General features: G+C 42.4%; 1 protein-coding gene across 1 annotated transcript in view; it reads right to left on the bottom strand.

Annotated features, from left to right (window-relative positions):
* The window catches only part of KPNA3 (karyopherin subunit alpha 3), a 108937-nt gene extending 89650 nt beyond the window's left edge, over positions 1 to 19287 (bottom strand). The window contains exon 1 of the mRNA XM_039473250.2: positions 18962 to 19287. Coding sequence (XP_039329184.1) covers positions 18962 to 19030 — 69 coding nt within the window. The 5' untranslated portion in view covers positions 19031 to 19287. The remainder of the gene's footprint in view (positions 1 to 18961) is intronic.
* Between the last annotated feature and the right edge of the window lie 203 nt (positions 19288 to 19490).

The following is a 19490-nucleotide window of genomic DNA, read 5'->3' as shown; positions in this document are numbered from 1 at the left end:
CTTCTATTTAAAAAAATAACTTTTAACTACTAATAGAATAGAAATGTAACTATAAGTTAGTAATTAATATGAATTATTACACAAATTAAGTTATACAAGGACCATTTCCAAAATATTTATTGAAAAATGCTTTTATTTCCTATGTTTTTCTGATCCCTGTTTAAAATACCAGGTGCTACAGTAAACTAAAATTTATTTCTGCATAATCTAAAAACACCAAAAAAGCACCTCAATAAGCATTCCCAAGTATATATTATTTCAAAACAAAGATACACATAATCATGGAAGTAGGTTCAAATTTACAGTCAGTTCAAATTTATAAAAAGATACTAAGGCCGGGCGCGGTGGCTCAAGCCTGTAATCCCAGCACTTTGGGAGGCCGAGGCGGGTGGATCACGAGGTCAAGAGATCAAGACCATCCTGGTCAACATGGTGAAACCCCATCTCTACTAAAAATACCAAAAAAAAAATTAGCTGGGCATGGTGGCACGTGCCTGTAATCCCAGCTACTCAGGAGGCTGAGGCAGGAGAATTGCCTGAACCCAGGAGGCGGAGGTTGCGGTGAGCCGAGATCGCGCCATTGCACTCCAGCCTGGGTAACAAGAGTGAAACTCCATCTCAAAAAAAAAAAAAAAAAAAAAAAAGATACTAACTGTATAGGCCATTGCTCTCTGCTAGCTGAGGTTAACACTGTACAAAAGCTGGTTTCTACTTTCTCTGTACCACCTATATATGCATCTCTAATAATCTGTAGCTCAATACTTAGCCAACACAATCATCCTTCTCAGTCTACCTAATTCCTTTTTTCTTACGGATTCAAACGTTGAGGAAAGTGCATGGAATATCCAATCCCTCTAATTATTTCTGCTACCTTCCTCCAACGCTCTATTCAGCTTTCTACCTTTCAGAGTCCCTATTATCACCATCTTGAATAAAGAAAATTAACAACAATGTCTGCATGAACACCCTCTGTAAACACCACAAAGATATGCTGAAGAGTTGGATCTGTACCCCTTTTGTGATTCTGAAGCAGGAAATGCAAAGAAAGCATACAGGTTCCAGGACCTCCTAACACCAAAATCCAAGGATCCACAAGTCCCTTTATATAAAATGGCATAATATTTGCATATAACTTATGCACTCCTCCCACATACTTTAACATCATCTCTAGATTATTTATGATACCTAATATTATATAAATGCCACATAAATTGTTGTTACACTGTTTCTTTATTTGTGAGAAAGGGTTTCACTCTGTTACATGAGCTGGAGTACAGTGGTGCAGTGGTCAGCACAGCCTTGACTTCCTCAGGTCAAACAATCCTTGCGCCTCAGCCTCCCAAGGAGCTTGGATTACAGGCACATGCCAATGCACCCAGCTGATTTTTCTGCATTTTTTGTAGAGGTAGGGTCTCACCTTGTTGCCCAGGCTCATCTAGCACTCCTGGCTTCAAGCAGTCCTCCCACCTTGGCATTTCAAGGTGCTGAGATTACAGGCATGAGCCACAGACCTAGCCTTTATTTATTTTTATTTTTTTTGAGACGGAGTTTCGCTCTTATTGCCCAGGCTGGAGTGCAATGGTGCGATCTCAGCTCACCGCAACCTCCACCTCCTGGGTTCAAGCAATTCTCCTGCCTCAGCCTCCCGAGTAGCTGGGACTACAGGCATGTGCCACCATGCCCAGCTAATTTTTTTGTATTTTTAGTAGAGATGGGGTTTCGCCATGTTGACCAGGATGGTCTCAATCTCTTGACCTCGTGATCCACCCACATTGGCCTCCCAAATTGCTGGGATTACAGGCATGAGCCACTGTGCCCGTCCTGTATAATTTTTTAGTAAAATCACTTTCCTCATACTGCAGTATGAGGAAAACTTCATTGATAATAACATAAACATATTTGGAAGTTAAAAATTAACCACATGTTGGTTGGGTGTGGTGGCTCACGCCTGTAATCCCAGAACTTTGGGAGGCTGAGACAGGCAAATCATCTGAGGTCGGGAGTTCGAGACCAGCCTGACCAACATGGAGAAACCCCGTCTCTACTAAAAATACAAAAAATCAGCTGGGCATGGTGGCCTGTGCCTGTAATCCCAGCTACTTAGGAGGCTGAGGCAGAACTGCCTGCACCCAGGAGGCGGAGGTTGTGGTGAGCTGAGATCGCACCATTGCACTCCAGCCTGGGTAACAAGAGCAAAACTCCATTGCAAAGAAAAAAAAAAACAAAATTAGCCAGGTGTGGTGGCACATGCCTGTAATCTCAGCTACTCAGGAGGCTGAGGCAGGAGAATTGCTGGAACCTGGAAGGCAGAAGTTGTAGTAAGCTGAGACTGTGCCATTGCACTCCAGCCTGGGCAACAAGAACAAAACTTCGTCTCAAAAAAAAAAAAAAAAAAAAAAACACCCCACAAAAATTAACCACATGTTATCATCAACCTGTTCAGGGGGAGATAAGGTTATTCCTTTCTCTTCTTGGTTGAAAAATTAAGAGAAAAAATATTATTTATCAATTTCCTTTGCCATGTACCAACCAAAAACAAATGACCAATAAGATCTAAAAGTATATGGTGAGATAGCAGGAATTTTTACTTTGAAATTTCATATCACAAGTGTCCTTTGGAGGCTGGGCATGGTGGCTCACACCGTTAATCCCAAGTGTGCTTTGGAGGCTGGGCATGGTGGCTCACACCATAATCCCAGCACTTTGGGAGGCAGAGGTGGGCAGGAGATCACTTGAGGTCAGGAGTTCAAGACCAGCCTGACTAACATGGTGAAACCGTGTCTGTATTGAAAATACAAAAAATTAGCTGGGCATGGTGGAGGGAGCCTGTAGTCCCAGCTACTAGGGAGGCTGAAGTGGGAGGATCACTTGAACCTGAGGTTGCCAAGTGGAGGTTGCAGTGAGCCAAGATGGCACCTCTGCACTCCAGCTTGGGCAACAGAGTAAGACCCTCATCTCATAAAAAAAAAAAAAAAAAAGAGTATGCTTTGGATATTTGATAATACAACAATTATTCTTTGGACTGACCCTTGTTCTAAAGTTAATTACAATTTATTTTTGCATAATCTAAAAAGACAAAAAAACTTCAATAAACATTACAATTACATATTATTTCAAAACCAAGATACACATAGTCATGGGAAGTAATGTCAGGTTTACAATGTCAGTTCAAATTTATAAGCTGAAAGAAATAAAAAAGAAAAAAACATAACCCATGTTGTGGGTTATGTTTTAAGAAGAAAAAACACTGAAAATATCATGTCTTACCTTTTAGGCATACATGTTAAAATACTGGCAGATGAAACATAATACTGATAGATTATGCTTCAAAATAATGCAGGGAAGAGTAGAAGTGGGTAGAGATTGTTAAATCAAGTTTAACCTAAAGCTGTCTCCTTACATATTTGAAGTTCAGTCTAAAGGTTTCTCTGTACATAGTGAACTACAAATATAACTAAACGGAGGTGTAAACAGACTGTAACCTAATCTTGTGTCAATCACCAAGTTTTGGCCAATCAAAAGGGGCCCACTGTTCAAGCCATGTTCAAATAAGGCAACTGCCGAGCTATAACCAATCTTGCTGTTTCTGTACCTCTGTCTATACATCTTCTTCTACAAACTGGCTGTGCTGGAGTCTCTCTGAACCTACTGTGGTTCAGGATGCTGCCCTATTCACAAATCATTCTTTCGCTCAATCAAACTCTTTAATTTGGATTTTTTTTTTAACAAGATACGTATTAAACAAGACAACCATAAATTATAATTGTTTTAAAATGTCACATGGAAGTTCAAAATATTATTCTCTCTACTTTTACATATGTTTGAAAGTTTTATAAAATAGAGCTTTTGTTTTTTGTTATTGTTTTCTTCTGAGATAGTGTACAATCTCAGCTCACCATGGCCTCTACCTCCTGGACTCTACCTCCCACCTCAGCCTCCCAAGTAGTTGGGACTACAGTTGTAAACTACTATGCTTGCCTAATTTTTAAATTTTGTGTAGAGATGAGGTCTCACTATATTGCCTAGGCTGGTCTTGAATTTCTAGCCTCAAAAAGTCCTCCCTCCTCCACCTTCCAAAGTACTGGGATTACAGATGTGAGCCACTGTGCCCAGCCAGAATTTTTGTTTTTAAGTGTGTTACGCTTAAACACACACTTAAGTGATTTTTTATTTTCTGCAATCAGAAAACCTGGTTACCAACTACAGATGAATGTACAACATTCATTATTTTATGTCTTAAGTTTTCACATCTGTGAAAAAGGGAGTTGGACTCATTAAATTCCAACGTTCCTGCTAGTTCAATTTGTTTGTTTTTTTTAAATTATTCAATTGAATATGAATTCTACACTTTGAATTTTGAATGTGGTTTAACAATTCTTTTTTTCTTTTTTTTTTTTTTTTGAAACAGAGTTTCACTCTTGTCACCCAGGCTCCCAGGCTGGCTGGAGTACAATGACACAATTCTCCTGCCTCAGCCTCCCGAGCAGCTGGGACTACAGGCATACACCACCATGCTCAGCTAATTTCGTATTTTTAGAAGAGATGGGGTTTCACCATGTTGGCCAGGCTGGTCTCAAACTCCTGACCTCAGTTGATCTGCCCGCCTCAGCCTCCCAAAGTGCTGGGATTACAGGCATAAGCCACTGCACCCAGCCTTGGTTTAATAATTCTAATTAAAATCTAGAATGCATTCATAGCTAAATCTGATATAATGAATCGAAAATTGTTCATTACTGTTATCACGATAACAATACAGTACAGTACTTACCTCAGCTGGGCCTTCATTCCTATGTAAATCCTATTTTGCTTTCCCTGAAACATCTTTCCTTCAAGCATTATCTCTTCTAAGAGATAGATAACTTTGTCAAAGAAAATAGAGGCCACTACACGTAATTTGTTTCAGTTTCCCTATCCCTACTGCAGCCCATCCTCATTTCTGTCCGTACTTCAAGTCCTTTTCACCTGAGGCTCCTTCAAGACCTAACCACATCGCACACACCTCCTACATCTCTTAATTCCCTTCCCTAACAACTCCCTATTTACTTTATCCTTTGCTAACCAGGTCCTCGGGTCTCTTTTGCTCTGGCTTCTCCAGTTTGGCCTACAGTCAACCCCACCCTTCTAAACGACACAAAACAAGAAACAGCCTTCTTTGAAACCTATTTCTTCCTCAAGTTAACCTGTGATTCCTCCTTCCCATAACTACCAAATATTTAAATCAAAGTTCTAACTAGTCTAACTATCCCAACTCCAACTCACCCCTTAGCTTATCATGATCTAGCTTCCAGCCTCCACCACTCTCCCAGTTTTCCATTTCTCACTGGCCTCCAATGGGCAAATACAATGAATGGCTTATTTTAAGGTCTCATCATGCCTCTACTCTCTGTAACATTTGATACTGCAATTACTGCCCCTCCTTCAGGAAACCCTCCTCCCCTTAAAGTTCTGATACACCATTTGCTGCTAAGGTTCCTACAGACTCCCTCAGTAGCATTTTCACCTTGTCTCCTGAAATGATGTGGTTCCTCAGAGTTCTTTCCTCCCCTGCTCCTCCTTCCTTCTTACTTCTATAATCTCTCATCTATATTATTATCTTATTCTAGTCATTGCTTGAACTATTAATCTTCACCACTAGCCACCCTAGCCTAGAAGGGCCTGTGAGCCTAATCTGGACCCCCAACTGATTTCATAAAGCTTTATTAGAATACAACCACACTCATTTGTTTGCCTACAATCTACGGCTGCTTTTATGCTCAAGGCAGAGGTGAATAGTTGCAATACAGACACTATGGCACTTAAAGCCATAATATTTAGGCTTTTAAAAAATATTATGACCCTTTACAAAAAATTTGCCAACCTCTATTCTATCAGGTAAAATATACCAAAAGATTAGTCCTAGTGACTTTTTCTGCTTTTCAGTCTCAGTGCCAACATTATAATCAGGCCACCCATCTGAGACTCTGAGCTATTTGAGTTTTCTGTTACTCCCAAACTCTCTTCTCATCTTCACTAATCCATTCCTATAGTATAACCAAAGCAACAGTTCTAATTGCCCAAATCTATTTCACTATTTAAAATGTTCCCCAGAGAAAAGGTTTTTCACAATCTGGCTCTTGTTTGTCCTACCCAAATTTCCAATTACTCCACCCGAATTATTGAAGAAATATTACTTTTTTTTGAGACGGAGTCTCACTCTGTTGTCCAGGCTGGAATGCAGTGGTGTAATCTCTGTTCACTGCAACCTCTGCCTCCCAGGTTCAAGAGATTCTCTGGCCTCATTCTCCTGAGTAGCTGGGACTACAGATGCACACCACCATGCTCAGCTGATTTTTATATTTTTAGTAGAGACGGGGTTTCATCATGTTGGCCAGGCTGGTCTTGAACTTGTGACCTCAGGTGATACGCCTGCCTCAACCTCCCAAAGTGCTGGGATTACAGGTGTTAGCCACTATGCTCAGCCAGAAATACTGAACTACATTAATTCCCCAGAACATATTACACTGTCTCTTCCAGGATTGCCCAAGATGTACCAAAAAATAAATACCTACACATTTTCCTACTTTCAGCTAAGGCACAATCACCTCCATGAAATCTTCCGTGACTCACCCAGGCCAACTCAGGTGATTCTTTCCCCATGTGCCCACTGCATTAGGTACATACTTCCATTACAGGAAATATTTATGTGCTTCACAGAACCTGCCTACTAGTCTACACATTCCTTGAGCGGGAACCCTGAGGTAGAGTAGGAAAACGGCTCCTAAGGGCATGGAGTTTTAAAGTTGGGAATCTGGGACTGAATGCCAATTTGGCTCCTTCCTAACTGGTATGTTCTTAATAAATTACTTAAGAAGAAAATGAAGAAATGAAGAACTAATTTTCTTCCTTCATATAATGAAAACTTTGTGAGGATTATGTAAGGTTATTCATTGAACACAGTGCCTTGCACATAGTTAAGTGCTCAACAATTACTGGTTATCATTATTTTCATTGTTTTATCCCTCACACTTAGAACAGAATTCGAATAGCTACTGAGTGACATAACGGAAGCAAGCTAGTTCTGCACTGTTTCCAGCTGCATACTAAATATTTTCACCTGAATATTTGGATCCCAGAACTCACTATCTTTATGCCCAAACTTTTAATTAGAACAACCAACTTGTTAAGGTTTGTCTAGGACTCTCCCTTTTTGAACACTGAAAGTCCTGTGTAGTGGGAAGTCCTTCAGCTCCAGACACACCAAAACAGTTGATCACCTTAGAGTTAGTTATGTTGTAAACAACAGAAACTGAATTGGGTGAATTTAAGAAGAAAAAAGGGAAGGGCAAATTTATTGATAGAATATAGAGTAATTCACAAAACCAAGGCAAAGCTGAAGAATCAAGCTTACAAAAGCAACTCCCACATATCTAGCTGGCAGGAATTAATGGATGGTTACCTTCACAGTACTTCTGTCAGGATGAATCAATTAGGTCTCAGTATCAGCTCACTCAAGATTTAAATGCCAGGGACAGAATTAGCCTAATTTGTGTTAGCCAGAAAAATGTGAGGCACATTAATGAACCAGAGGCAGAAGTACCTACATTAAAAATCCCACCATGAGGCTAGATGTGGTGGCTCACATGTGTAATCCCAGCACTTTGGGAGGCTGAGGCAAGTGGATCACCTGAGGTCAGGAGTTCGCGACTAGCCTAACGTAGTAAAACTCTTGTCTCTACCAAATACAAAAAAAATGAGCTGGGCATGGTGGTGCATGCCTGTAATCCGAGTTACCTGGGAGGCTGAGGCAAGAGAATCGCGTGTACCTGGGAGGTAGAGGTTGCAGTCAGCCAAGATCACACCATTCATGCCATTGCACTCCAGCCTGACCAACAAGAGCAAAACTCCATCTCAAATAAATAAATAAATAAATAAATCCCACCATGAGATATCCGATGGCAGAAAAGTAGCTTTGAAAGGCCAAATCAAAAGGCTGTTTCCAAAAGAAGCGGGAATGGATACAATGCCCCTCATATATCAGTAGTGACTTGAACATGCCTAGCCTTTAGACTCCGTGACACAGTCACTGTTATTCACGCTATTTTTCTTTCTGACTCGGCAAACTCATCTTTCAAGACTTAGCTCAAGTATGACCTTCTGTGTAACCTTACTAATTTCCCCAGGTACAGTCACGCTTTCTCTATACTCTTACTGTACTTTACAAATTATGTACCTGTATCATAGAACTTACCACGCTGTATACTAGTCATATGCTTCTCTCCCATTAAACTGAACTTCCTTAGATCAGGGAATATTTTCATATTTGTAATCTTTGGCACCTAATAATGTCTACCTAGCATGTAGAAAATACTAAATAGGCCGGGCACGGTCGCTCACACCTGTAATGCCAGCACTTTGGGAGGCTGAGGTAGTGAATTGCTCGAGCCCAAGAGTTTGAGACCAGCTTGGGCACAATGGCGAAACCGTGTCTCTACAAAAAATAAAAAATTAGCTGGGTGTGGTGGTGTGCACCTGTAGTTCCAGCTACTTGAAAGGATCACTCGAGCCTGGGAAGTTGAGGATGCAGTGAGCTGTGATTGTGCCACTGTACTCCAGCCTGGGTGACAGAGCAGGACCCTGTCTCAAAAAAAAAAAAAAAAGCTAAATAAATGTTTAATAAATCTGTTTGCCAAGTCACGAAACATAGTGGCTATCACAGGTAAACATGCTGACAGTACCAAAGAGAAAGCTGATACACTAAAAGCAAGGGAAGGACATGCCCACCGACAAAAAAAAAAAAAAAAAAATTAGGAAGAGCAAAAACTCCACAAGCATAAAAATCAAGGACAAAATTCTGGTAATCTAACAATCTGAAGGCATCACTTACACAAAAGCAAAACCCAATATCCATATGCATAATGGTGACTCAAGAACTAAGAAAACAACTAAATTATATTCTATTTAAGGCAGATGGCAAAATAAAGTAAGATCTGGTATGTATACAACTTCCCTAACCCAAAAAACCCAGAATCATTAATTCCAAGTAAATGTAGTCATGATTTATTTTACATTTTAACTACCGAAGTTGGCCAGGCAGTGACGAAATTTTTCTTAATAGCAAAACTGCAAGAAAGGATAGCTACATCCTTCTTATACTTTTAATATTCCTTCACCTCCAAGATAACAAATAGAGACTTGAAAATAAGATTACAGTCCTTCCTCGGTATCTTGGAGGTGGGGGGAGGTTGGCTCCAGATACTCCTTCCCCTAAACATAACAAAATCTGCAGATGCTCAAATCTCTTCAGTAAAATGGCACGCACAGTACAGTCAGCCCCACAAATCCACAGGCTATGAAGGGCCAACTGTATGCCAAAATGTGTGCTAACTAAACAAAAAGTCAATTGAGGCGTGGCATCAGTCATAGAAAGAAAATCCCACTGACTCTGAAGTTAGAAGTTCTGAAAATGCATTTTGTAACTCCTCTACTGGCTACCAATAAGCTACTTTTTTTTCCACTTGGAATGTCATCCAGTTCATGTCACAGTTCACCCAAAGAACTAAAATTCACTTCACGCAATGTAGTAACTTTCACATTCACGGCATTACATTATTTCTTCTTTATCACATGAACTCTATGACTAATCTTATTATCATTACTGAGATACATTCTGAAGTACACACTATCACCAATTAAATCATAAATAAATAAAAGCTTAACTTGAAACTAATGAAGACTTTACATCAAACTCCCAGTTTAGGCTGGGCTCAGTGGCTCATGCATATAATCTAGCATTTTGAGAGGTTGAGGAAGAAGGACTGCTTGAGACTAGGAGTTCAAGACCAGCCTGGGCAATATAGCAAGACCCTATACCCTATCTCTACAAAAAATAAATTAGCTGGACATGGTGGTGTGCACCTGTAGTCCTAGCTACTCAAGAGGCCAAGGCAGGAGGATTGCTTGAACCATGATCATGTCACTGCACTCCAGCCCAGGTAACATCAAGATTCTGTCTCAAAAATAATGTTTTAAATTTAAACAACAACAACAACAAAAACCTCACATATTACAAAAAATCTGAAGGGTGGTAAAAAATAGGAGGAACCAATTAAGTACCACCACAAGGAAACAAACTCAGTACTTAGGACAGTCTGTTACAGGCGTCCCCAAACTTTTTACACCGGGGGCCAGTTCACTGTCCCTCAGACCATTGGAGGGCTGCCACATACTGTGCTCCTCTCACTGACCACCAATGAAAGAGGTGCCCCTTCCTGAAGTGCGGTGGGGGGCCGGATAAATGGCCTCAGGGGGCCGTAGTTTGGGGACGCCTGGTTTATTAGGCTGAACCATATGAAAATTGCCAATACTTGGCTGTTGTTACAAACCTGAGGCAGGTAAGGTGGCTCACACTTGTAATCCCAGCACTTTGTGAGGCCAAGGAGGGTGGATCACGGGATTAAGATATCAAGACCATACTAGCCAACATGGTGAAACCCCGTCTCTACTAAAAATACAAAAATTAGCCAGGTGTGTTGGTCCGCACCTCTCAGCTACTCAGGAGGCTGAGGCAGAATAATTGCTTGAACCTGGGAGGCTAAGATTGCAGTGTACTGAGATTGCGCCATTGCGCTCCATCCTGGGTGACAGAGCAAGATTCCGTCTCAAGAAAATAAAAATAAAAATAAAGAAAGAAAACTGACCTGAACAAATTAATGGCTTTTTTTTTTTTTTAAACTCAGTCTCGCTCTTGTTCGCCAGGCTGGAGTGCATTCTTAGCTCACTGCAACCTCCACCTCCTGGGTTCAAAGCGATTCTCCTGCCTTAACCTCCTGTAGCTGGGATACAAGCGCCTGTCAACACGCCCAGCTAATTTTTGCATTTTTAGTAGAGATGGGGTTTCACCATGTTGGCCAGGCTGGTACTGAACTCCTGGCCTCAGGTGATCCGCCCACCTCGGCTTCCCAACATGCTAGGCAGGAGCCACCAACCCTAGCCAATTAATGGCATTTGTAAATGGTTGGGAGACAATAGACAAAAGTTGGAAATAACCCAAGTATTCATCTGTGGATGAACAGGTAAACAAAATATGGTATATACATATAATGGACTGTTACTTAGCCATACAAATTAGCTTTAATCACTAATTAATTCACAATGCATGTGCCTTAATCTCCCAGTACTTCACCTGTCATAATAAAAAGCTTGGAGGTGATTTGGGAAGCAGTAGGAAAAAGCACTAAAACAGTAAAAGTTTCAGTTCAAAAATACACATGAGGAAAATTACTGGGTCTGTGGTGCCCAGGATGTATTTATTCAAGGAATATTTTAGTGCTTGCTTGGTTCCAGCCACTGTACTAAGTGGTAAGCAATGAAGATACATAGTCTGTGCCCTCAAAAAGCTCACAATCTAGTAGGAAAAATAAACAAAATCGAATTAAAATACATCATAATTGCAATAAGAAAGATAGATGCAGAGTTTTGCCAGGAGGAAAGAATGGTACCTACCCAGAGTTGACTATTTAAAAGTGGTAGGAATTAGCCAGGCAACAGGAGGCAGAGAAGGATATTCCAGTCAGCAAGATGGCCCTGAGAATAGAAATAGCACTGGCGAGGAGGGGCAGGCGGGATTCCAGATTATGTATAAGCGTATAAGTTCAGTGTTGCTAGGGCTTAAGGGGGTGGGGGAGGAAGGTTGAATCTGGAGAAATAATCAGGCATCAGGCTCACTGAAAAATCTCATAAACTCGAGGAAGAATACCCCTTTCAAGATAGTTTTTAAACTGGAAGGTGATAGGTAATAAGGCCTAAAGTAGGCTGGAGGCAGCAGAATAGAGAGGCAGTGCCAAAATCCAGAGAGAGCAGAGATTCAAGCTACATGACTGGCATCTGACTGAATGTGGAAGAGGAGAAAGAAGTCCAAGAAGCCTCTCAAGTTTCAAATTCAGGTCACAGTGAGGGTGATGATGCCATAAACAGAAAAAAGAAAAAACAAAGGCAGAACATGGCTTTAAACACTTTGAGTTTGAGGAGCTAAAAAGATGCTCATGTGAATAATTTCCAGCAGATGATTTTATGAAAGTTAAGTTCCCTCACACTAAAATGATGATTAAAACCAAGACAGCTGCTGATGTGAACAAGAAAAATATTCTATAGTTCAAAGAATCATAGACAGACTCCCAAGCCATGCCTACTACATTCAAAGGGTAGGAACACTTAGCAAAGCTGACTAAAAAAAAGAGTACTCCAAGAGAATCAGAGGCTGTATATGCCCCATTAGTGAATTCAAGAAAAATTGTAGGTTGTCTGCTCCATGACATATAGATTCCTGAAAGAGTTTATACTCTTCAAACTTAAGAAGAGGGAAATGCACAGGATGGATGGTCATAAGCACCTCTAGATGGAGCACATGGTTAAATAGAGCTGAGAGGCAGAACATGGGTACCTGGCCAATATGCATATTCCTGGTCTTGATCCGTTCAACTGTGTTTCTGTACTTTATGTTCAATTGCTGTTATTTGAGACTGCCAAACATTAATGTGCTACTAAAAATCACACATGAACCAATATGAATTTTGCCTTAACATTCCTGTATCTACCATTCAAGTATGACTGAGTTCATGTTACAGAAACACATTACAGGAGAACAGGCTGTTCAAGGAGGGCTAGGCAACAGTATCAACGCCATGGAGTCAACACCAAAAGAAAATTAATGTCTTAGAATAATAGTGAATCTTTCATTCCCAAATGTAGACTTTTTTTCAAGTACATCATCCGGTCTCTCTTCTCTATTAAGTTTCTCATGCTGTTCACTAAACGACAGTAGCATCCAAGGTCTCTAGACTCACTGAGCTTCTCGACAGAGCCAAATACTTTAACAGCTATTCACACAGAATCTGCTGTACATCACAGCAATTTATCCCAAACAGGTGGAGGAAAATTCACCTAAGAAAACTACTAGAGAGGAGGAAAAGAATAGGGACTGATGGTACCAAGCATACTATTAGTCAGGAAAGACTTCATGGAGAACTTTTGAAGGATTTTTTTGTTTTCAACTAGAATGGCACTGTGTGGCAGATTTGTGATCTTGGTGTTCCAGAGTATATGAAGGAGTCTGAATGAAGAGACAGTTTGCCAGAGTGAGCCCCACTCAACAGACAGCCAAAAGAAGGCACACAGTAGAACAGCATGTACAAAGACATGAAGAAGAAACTACTGATTACTCAAGCATCTCCAGTACTTTATCACAGCTGGCACAAAGGAGATATAAGGGAAAGTGCAAGGTGAAGTAAAAAAGGTAGGGCCTTTTGTGGAACTATGCATGGCATGCTAAGGACTTTTATCCTGAAGTTAATGGGAAGGATCATAAACAGGAAAGTAACAGAACGATTTGAGAAAAAAAATTAATCCACAAGATAACTGGGGAGAGAAGATACTGAACACAGGAGAGCTAGGTACACGATTATACTTGTTCAGGCAAGAATGGTAAGGGTCTAAAGTAGGGGCAGTGGAAGTAAGGTTGGTAACAAGTACAAACATGAGGGTTCTTCAGATGACTAAACTCAGAGAAGGGTGAAGGAGGAGAAGAGAAAGGAGTCAAGGATAAAGTTTTAAACTTCAGCAATCAAATAGTACCACTTACCACTGGAGGTTCCAGAGAGACAGAAGCAAGTTTAGTAGAGCTAACTGAATTTTGCAGGTGAAAAAATATGTATTAGTCCTGGTATCAGAAACTACAGCACAAAGCTTACGTGTTAAGCCCAAAGATATGGACTTTCGTTTTTTGGTAAAACCAACTAACTGGCTCCTTGCTGATAAGAAGGAACCTTCGCAAGAGCAAAAAGATAAAAAGGTAAATAAACTTAATAATAAAGTTCATCAAAAATTTTTATTAGCAAGGTTTTAAAATATAGAAATAGGGGCCAGTCATGGTGGCTCACGCCTGGAATCCCAGCACTTTGGGAGGCCAAGGTAGATGGATCGCCTGAGGTCAGGAGCTCGAGATCAGCCCGGGCAACATGGAGAAACCCTGTCTCTTAAAAGAGTAAATAAATAAAATAAAATACAGAAATAGGAATTTCTGTAATATAGTCAATATTTCTTTGATATTTCCCCCATTCACCAACTTTTAGACATGGTTTGTACATATCAAGTCTTAGATTCCCTTACTGGAATACAGCACAATAAGCAAGAGTTCTGGCTTTAGCATCAAGCTTTGTTTTTTGGTTTTTTTTTGCTTTTTTTTTTTTGAGACGGAGTTTCGCTCTTGTTGAGATGGAGTTTCACTCTGTCACCCAGGCTGGAGAGCAACAGCATGATCTTGGCTCACTGCTACCTCCACCTCCCAGGTTCAAGTGATTCTCCCACCTCAGCCTTGCTTGTAGCCAGAATTACAGGCACATGCCACCACGCCTGGTTAATTTTTGTATTTTTAGTAGAGACAGAGGTTTCACCACGTTGGCCAGGCTGGTCTTGAACTCCTGACCTCAGGTGATCCACCTGCCTCCGCCTCCCAAAGTGCTAGGATTACAGACGTGAGCTACTGCACTTGGTCGCTTAGCATCAAGCTTTGATATAAGTCCAGGCTTTGCCACTTAACACCCGATGGAGGACTTAGGGCCACTTACTTGAGTTGTAGGCCTCAAGTTTCCTCAGCAGTAAATGTGGATAATAATAGTACCTACTTGATAGGACTGTTGTGAAGACTAAACAGATAATCTATATAAAGCACTTAGCACCGGTATAAACAATAAATGTTAAGGTTTTTAAAATACTAATTATTAACTACTCTTACTAATGAAAATGTCACATTCCCGAGGTACAGAGGAGCAAGAAAACGAGAAGCTGACCTGGATAGCAGTTACCTGAGCATTTGTTTTATAAGTACTCATTAAACAAAATATTTCTGTTTTGCACACTTTTCTGTAAGTTATCTTTGAAAACAGAAAAAAAGTTTAAGAATCAGTGCCTTACATGAAAAGGTCTAGTATTAAAATGCACATTCCAGGGCCGGGCATAATGGCTCATGCCCCTAATCCCAACACTTTGAAAGGCCAAGGCAGGAGAATAACTTGAGTTAGGAGTATGAAAGCAGCCTGGGCAACATGGTGAAACCCCGTCTCTACAAAAAAGACAAAAATTAGCCAGGTATGGTGGCATGCGCCTGTAGTCCCAGCTACTCAAGAGGCTGATATGGAAGAATGGCTTGAGCCTGGGAGGAGGCGGAGGTTGTAGTGAGCCGAGATTGGGCCACTGCACTCTAGCCAGGGTGACAGAACCAGACCCTGTTTTGTTTTGTTTTGAAAAAAGCACATTCCAGAACAAATAAAAGGAAATGTTTCCCTTTCAATATGTACTTCCTAGTTTTAGCTACAAAATCCATTCCCCTACCCAAGCTGCAAATTTCCATCAATGATAATAATTACTCCCTCCCTGCCTCCATCTATAAACCTCAGAATAACCTTTACCCCTTCTCTTCAGTGATCTTTACAAAGAAAATATGAAAGAGGAGGAGGAGGAGGAGAAGGGAGGAGGAACAGCATCATTCAATCCTCATTCCAGGTTGTAGCCATTCCCAGGCTCAATTTTTTGGAAAATTCCGCCTTGCAGACCAAATAGCACTATTTCTCCAAAATGAATTCTAGGTATTACTGCCCTGTCACCCTTTCCATTGCTCTAATCATGTTACACCTCCTCTCTGTTCTGGAATAAATTCCTTCAGATCTCCCTATCAAGAGAAAAGCTTCCAAGCAACTCTTTGCCACAAGATATTCTTGGACCAACACAGGCCATCTGGAAGTCTCCTCTCTTCACTCTAATATAATTACTCTTCTTTTTTACCTGGATATTTATTCACCAGTTAACACCGGGACATACTTTGTATAAGATTCACTAACCTCATTTTTTTTTCTCTCCAAAGATCTCCTGAAGTCTCTCCTGATTGAATGACAAAAAAATTTTCTTCCTCAACCCTCTCTCTACTCACAATCCCCTGGCATTAACTCTACTCATTCATTTTTTTTTTAACAAGTGTGTATCTTATTCTTGCATTCTTGCACCTAACATTTTGTGTATCAGCTGGTTCTGTAATTTATAACATGTTTTAGCTTTTGTGTATCCTATACGTGAAAAAATAGGCATCATAGCTCATCAAAGTGCATTTCACTGTTTTGGAACAGCCTGATAACCACAACTACCCAGTTACAGAGCTAAGTTGTACTACGTTTCCAATGCATAAGAGGAAACATGGTATCTATGCTTAGATATGCCTAAATCCCCAATAAAGACCCTTAATCAGATTTGGCCCCAGTTTACCCTTTAGTCTCTCTCTCGCCTACATTTCTCTCAGTACTTTTCAATTACTGTTCCATCTAGTCTGGAATGCCCTTTTCTTCCACCCCACTTCTCCTGCCCTTTGCCAGGCCACCTTTCTTTCATCCTTCAGAATCACCTCACTCCCATCCATTAAAAGTCCACCAGAGTATCTTCCCTGTCTGCTCAGCTCTAAGTAGTTTTCTCTCACGCATTTTCGGAATACTACACTGTAACAATTGCACTGCATTGTAATTATCACCACCACTGAATGAAAATTCCTTGAGGTACAGACTGCATCTTATCCCTTATCCCAAAGACCTAACATTGATAGATACCGAATAGACAATTAGTGAATAAATAATGCCATATCCACTGAGTGACTTGCACAGGCTACATAAGCACACTGAGGTTTCGCATCTAAAGTTCCAGCTGGGTGTGACAGCTCGGCATCTGTAGTCCCAACAATTTGGGAGGCTGGGGTGAGGGAATCACTGGAGCCCAGGGGTTCAAGACAAGCTTGGGCAACAAAGCAAGACCCCATCTCTACAAAAGATTAAAAATTAGCCAGGTGTGGTGCTGTCCACCTGCAGTCCCAGCTACTTGGGAGACCACAGTGGGAAGATTCCTTGAGCCTAGAAGTTTAAGCTTGCAGCTGAGCTATGAGTGCCTGAGTACTCCAACCTAAGTAACAGAGCAAGACTCTGTCTCAAAAAATACTTTCCTCATGTAAAGTAGGGATAACGCCACACCTAACTCATACACTTGTTACACGGATTAAATAAGGTATCATGAAACTCTTAACACAGTGTCTGCCACAATAGAACTATCATTTGAATGTCTATTTCATGTCTTAAGTTACCCTATAGAATCCCAAGAAATGTAGTGTTGTGACCAATACCAGGCTGAATGGCTTAGCAACCATGCTCTTTTTCATGCATCTAAAAGTCACTGGTTACTTGTTATCATCAGCAAATATTTATTGTGTACCTATTATATGCAGGAGTCCTTACTAAGTATCACCGAGTTACCAGAACACAGTAACAGAGATAAACAATGAAACAAAAACCTGTACCAATATCCAAGAGAAGAAAAAATGTTATTCGTTTTAATGTACAAACAATATGAGTATTTTTCAATAAACTTTTATTTGAAACGAGGTACACCTCAAGAATGGGAAAAGTTCAAAATTAACACTGATCATCAAGTGGACAGGAGGCAGTTCCAAAATTTCTTGTTCCTATTTCTAAGTTTCGCTTTTGCTTAGATGTGTCTCTCACAAAGAGTATTTAACCATGATCAGGAAAGAATACATGATCTTTATTTGACTCATTCAAATGGGAATTCCACGGATATCTCCCTAGGTTTTTTTCTACCAGTATGTAATTTTGTAGCTCTGAAAAACAGCCTGAGTTCGTTTCTCTACAAAATAGAACGCTGAATGGTATATATAACCCACCACCTTCCTTAATACAGGATAAAATACTCACCTCTTAATCACACTAGCCTCTCAGCAAAAATTACAAAACTGCATATCATGTCACCCAGTATTAGAAAAGAAGGCTGTAGCCTTCTTTTTCTTTCATTTTCCCCCTAACAAATCCAAAGGTCACAGGCCCAGTGAAGTTTGTGCATGTACTCACTGCTTTCAGCAGCTGCAGAGAGACCTCTAGCGCTGCCTCAATAAGCCGTTTGCAAATAGTACCTGCTAATGTCACCTTAATGAGACAATGGCAACATGCTGAGTAGCAACGAACTGAGTGACCACGATGAACGCTTAGTTTTGCAACCACTTGGAAATTCTACTAGCTTGTAGCAAGAGATATGTGAGAGGACGTATGAACCTATGTATCCAATTTGTTTCAGTAAAACCTGCAAAAGAAATTATCACCCTATGCACACACCACGCCAAGAAAGGCTAAGAAAATAAGTCCTATGAGCGGAGGTCGGAACAACCTCTCCTCCAAAGCCCGAACACAATAGATGGCAAACTATTGTCCACCTTCAGCTCGCTCCAAATACCAGCAGTTGCAGGAGTATGAGCTGGAACAGCTCAGCACGACTAGTCCAAAGAAGAGCACTGGAATATAAGAAAATGGTCCTGGCGCATCCTACCCTCCCCCATCCATCACCCTCAAACAAGTCAGTTACCCGGCTGGTCCCCACCCCCCTCTGCGGGCCGCCACCGCCCGCCAAGGCCCGGCTCGCAGAAGGTAGGAGCCGGGACCGGCAGAGCCGAGGTTCCATGCGCGGGAGGCACCGAGGGGGCTGCGCCGGGCGAAGGTTGCACTGGCGGGCGCCAGCAGCAACCGCCCCCTCGGCTGTGCGGTCGGCGGGCAGGGGCGGCAGCATCCCCGTTCGTCCGCGCGGCCACCGCCCGCGGACCCCGCCTCAGCTCCACATCCCCTCCTCGCCGACATGAGGCCGCGCCCGCGTGACGGGGCCGAAAACCCCGGCATTTCCCGGTCGCCGCGCCGGCAGCTCCGGAGGGTGGCTGCAGCCCGGCCCGCGTCCCGCCGCCCGCTCCGCCCAGCCCGGGGCCGCGGTGACGGGAGGCGGCGGCCAACTCCGGCCGACCACAAGCTGCCAAGAACCAGCCCGGCGCCAGCCCCCCGCCCCTCCCCGCGTCGCCCGGCCGGCGCGACCAGGCGGGCCCAGACCGCGGAAGCACACTCACTTCCACATCGCGGCCCTTGTTCTTGAAGCTCTTGATGCGGTGGTTCTCCAAGCTAGGGTTCTCGGCCATGGCTGCGCGCGGCTCCGGCGGCGGCTACTCCTGCGGCTGCGGCGGCGGCGGCGAGTCTCGGCGCGGGAGGGGGAAGACGGGGAGAGCTGGAGGGAAAGGAGGAGGGGGGAGAGGAGAGCACGTTCCGTGACGCCTCCGAGCGCGAGGTGGCAGTAGCGCCGGGGGAGGCGCGGGCCGATGGCCGGGCCGGGTGGGGCGGGAACGGTTCTGAGAGGCGCGCGCCTGCGGAGGCTGGCGACACGTGACTGGGGGCGGCGACCGAGTTGGGCGTTCTCGGGATGACCCTGCCCTCCTTCCCTTCAAGAGCTCTCCACAACCTCTCGCTGCCGCAAGTGCTGTGCCAGAAATGGAGCGGGACTTCGCGGCTTTCACCGCCTCTCAGGGGCGGGTCGGTGGTTGCCAACTACAGTTCCCAGCATGCCACGATCCGCCCCGAGCAATTCTACTCGCCTGGGGAGGA

This window comes from Saimiri boliviensis, chromosome 16 (assembly GCF_048565385.1).
Source record: "Saimiri boliviensis isolate mSaiBol1 chromosome 16, mSaiBol1.pri, whole genome shotgun sequence".
Taxonomy (NCBI): Eukaryota; Metazoa; Chordata; class Mammalia; order Primates; family Cebidae; genus Saimiri; species Saimiri boliviensis.
This window is presented reverse-complemented; position numbering and strand designations above follow the sequence as displayed.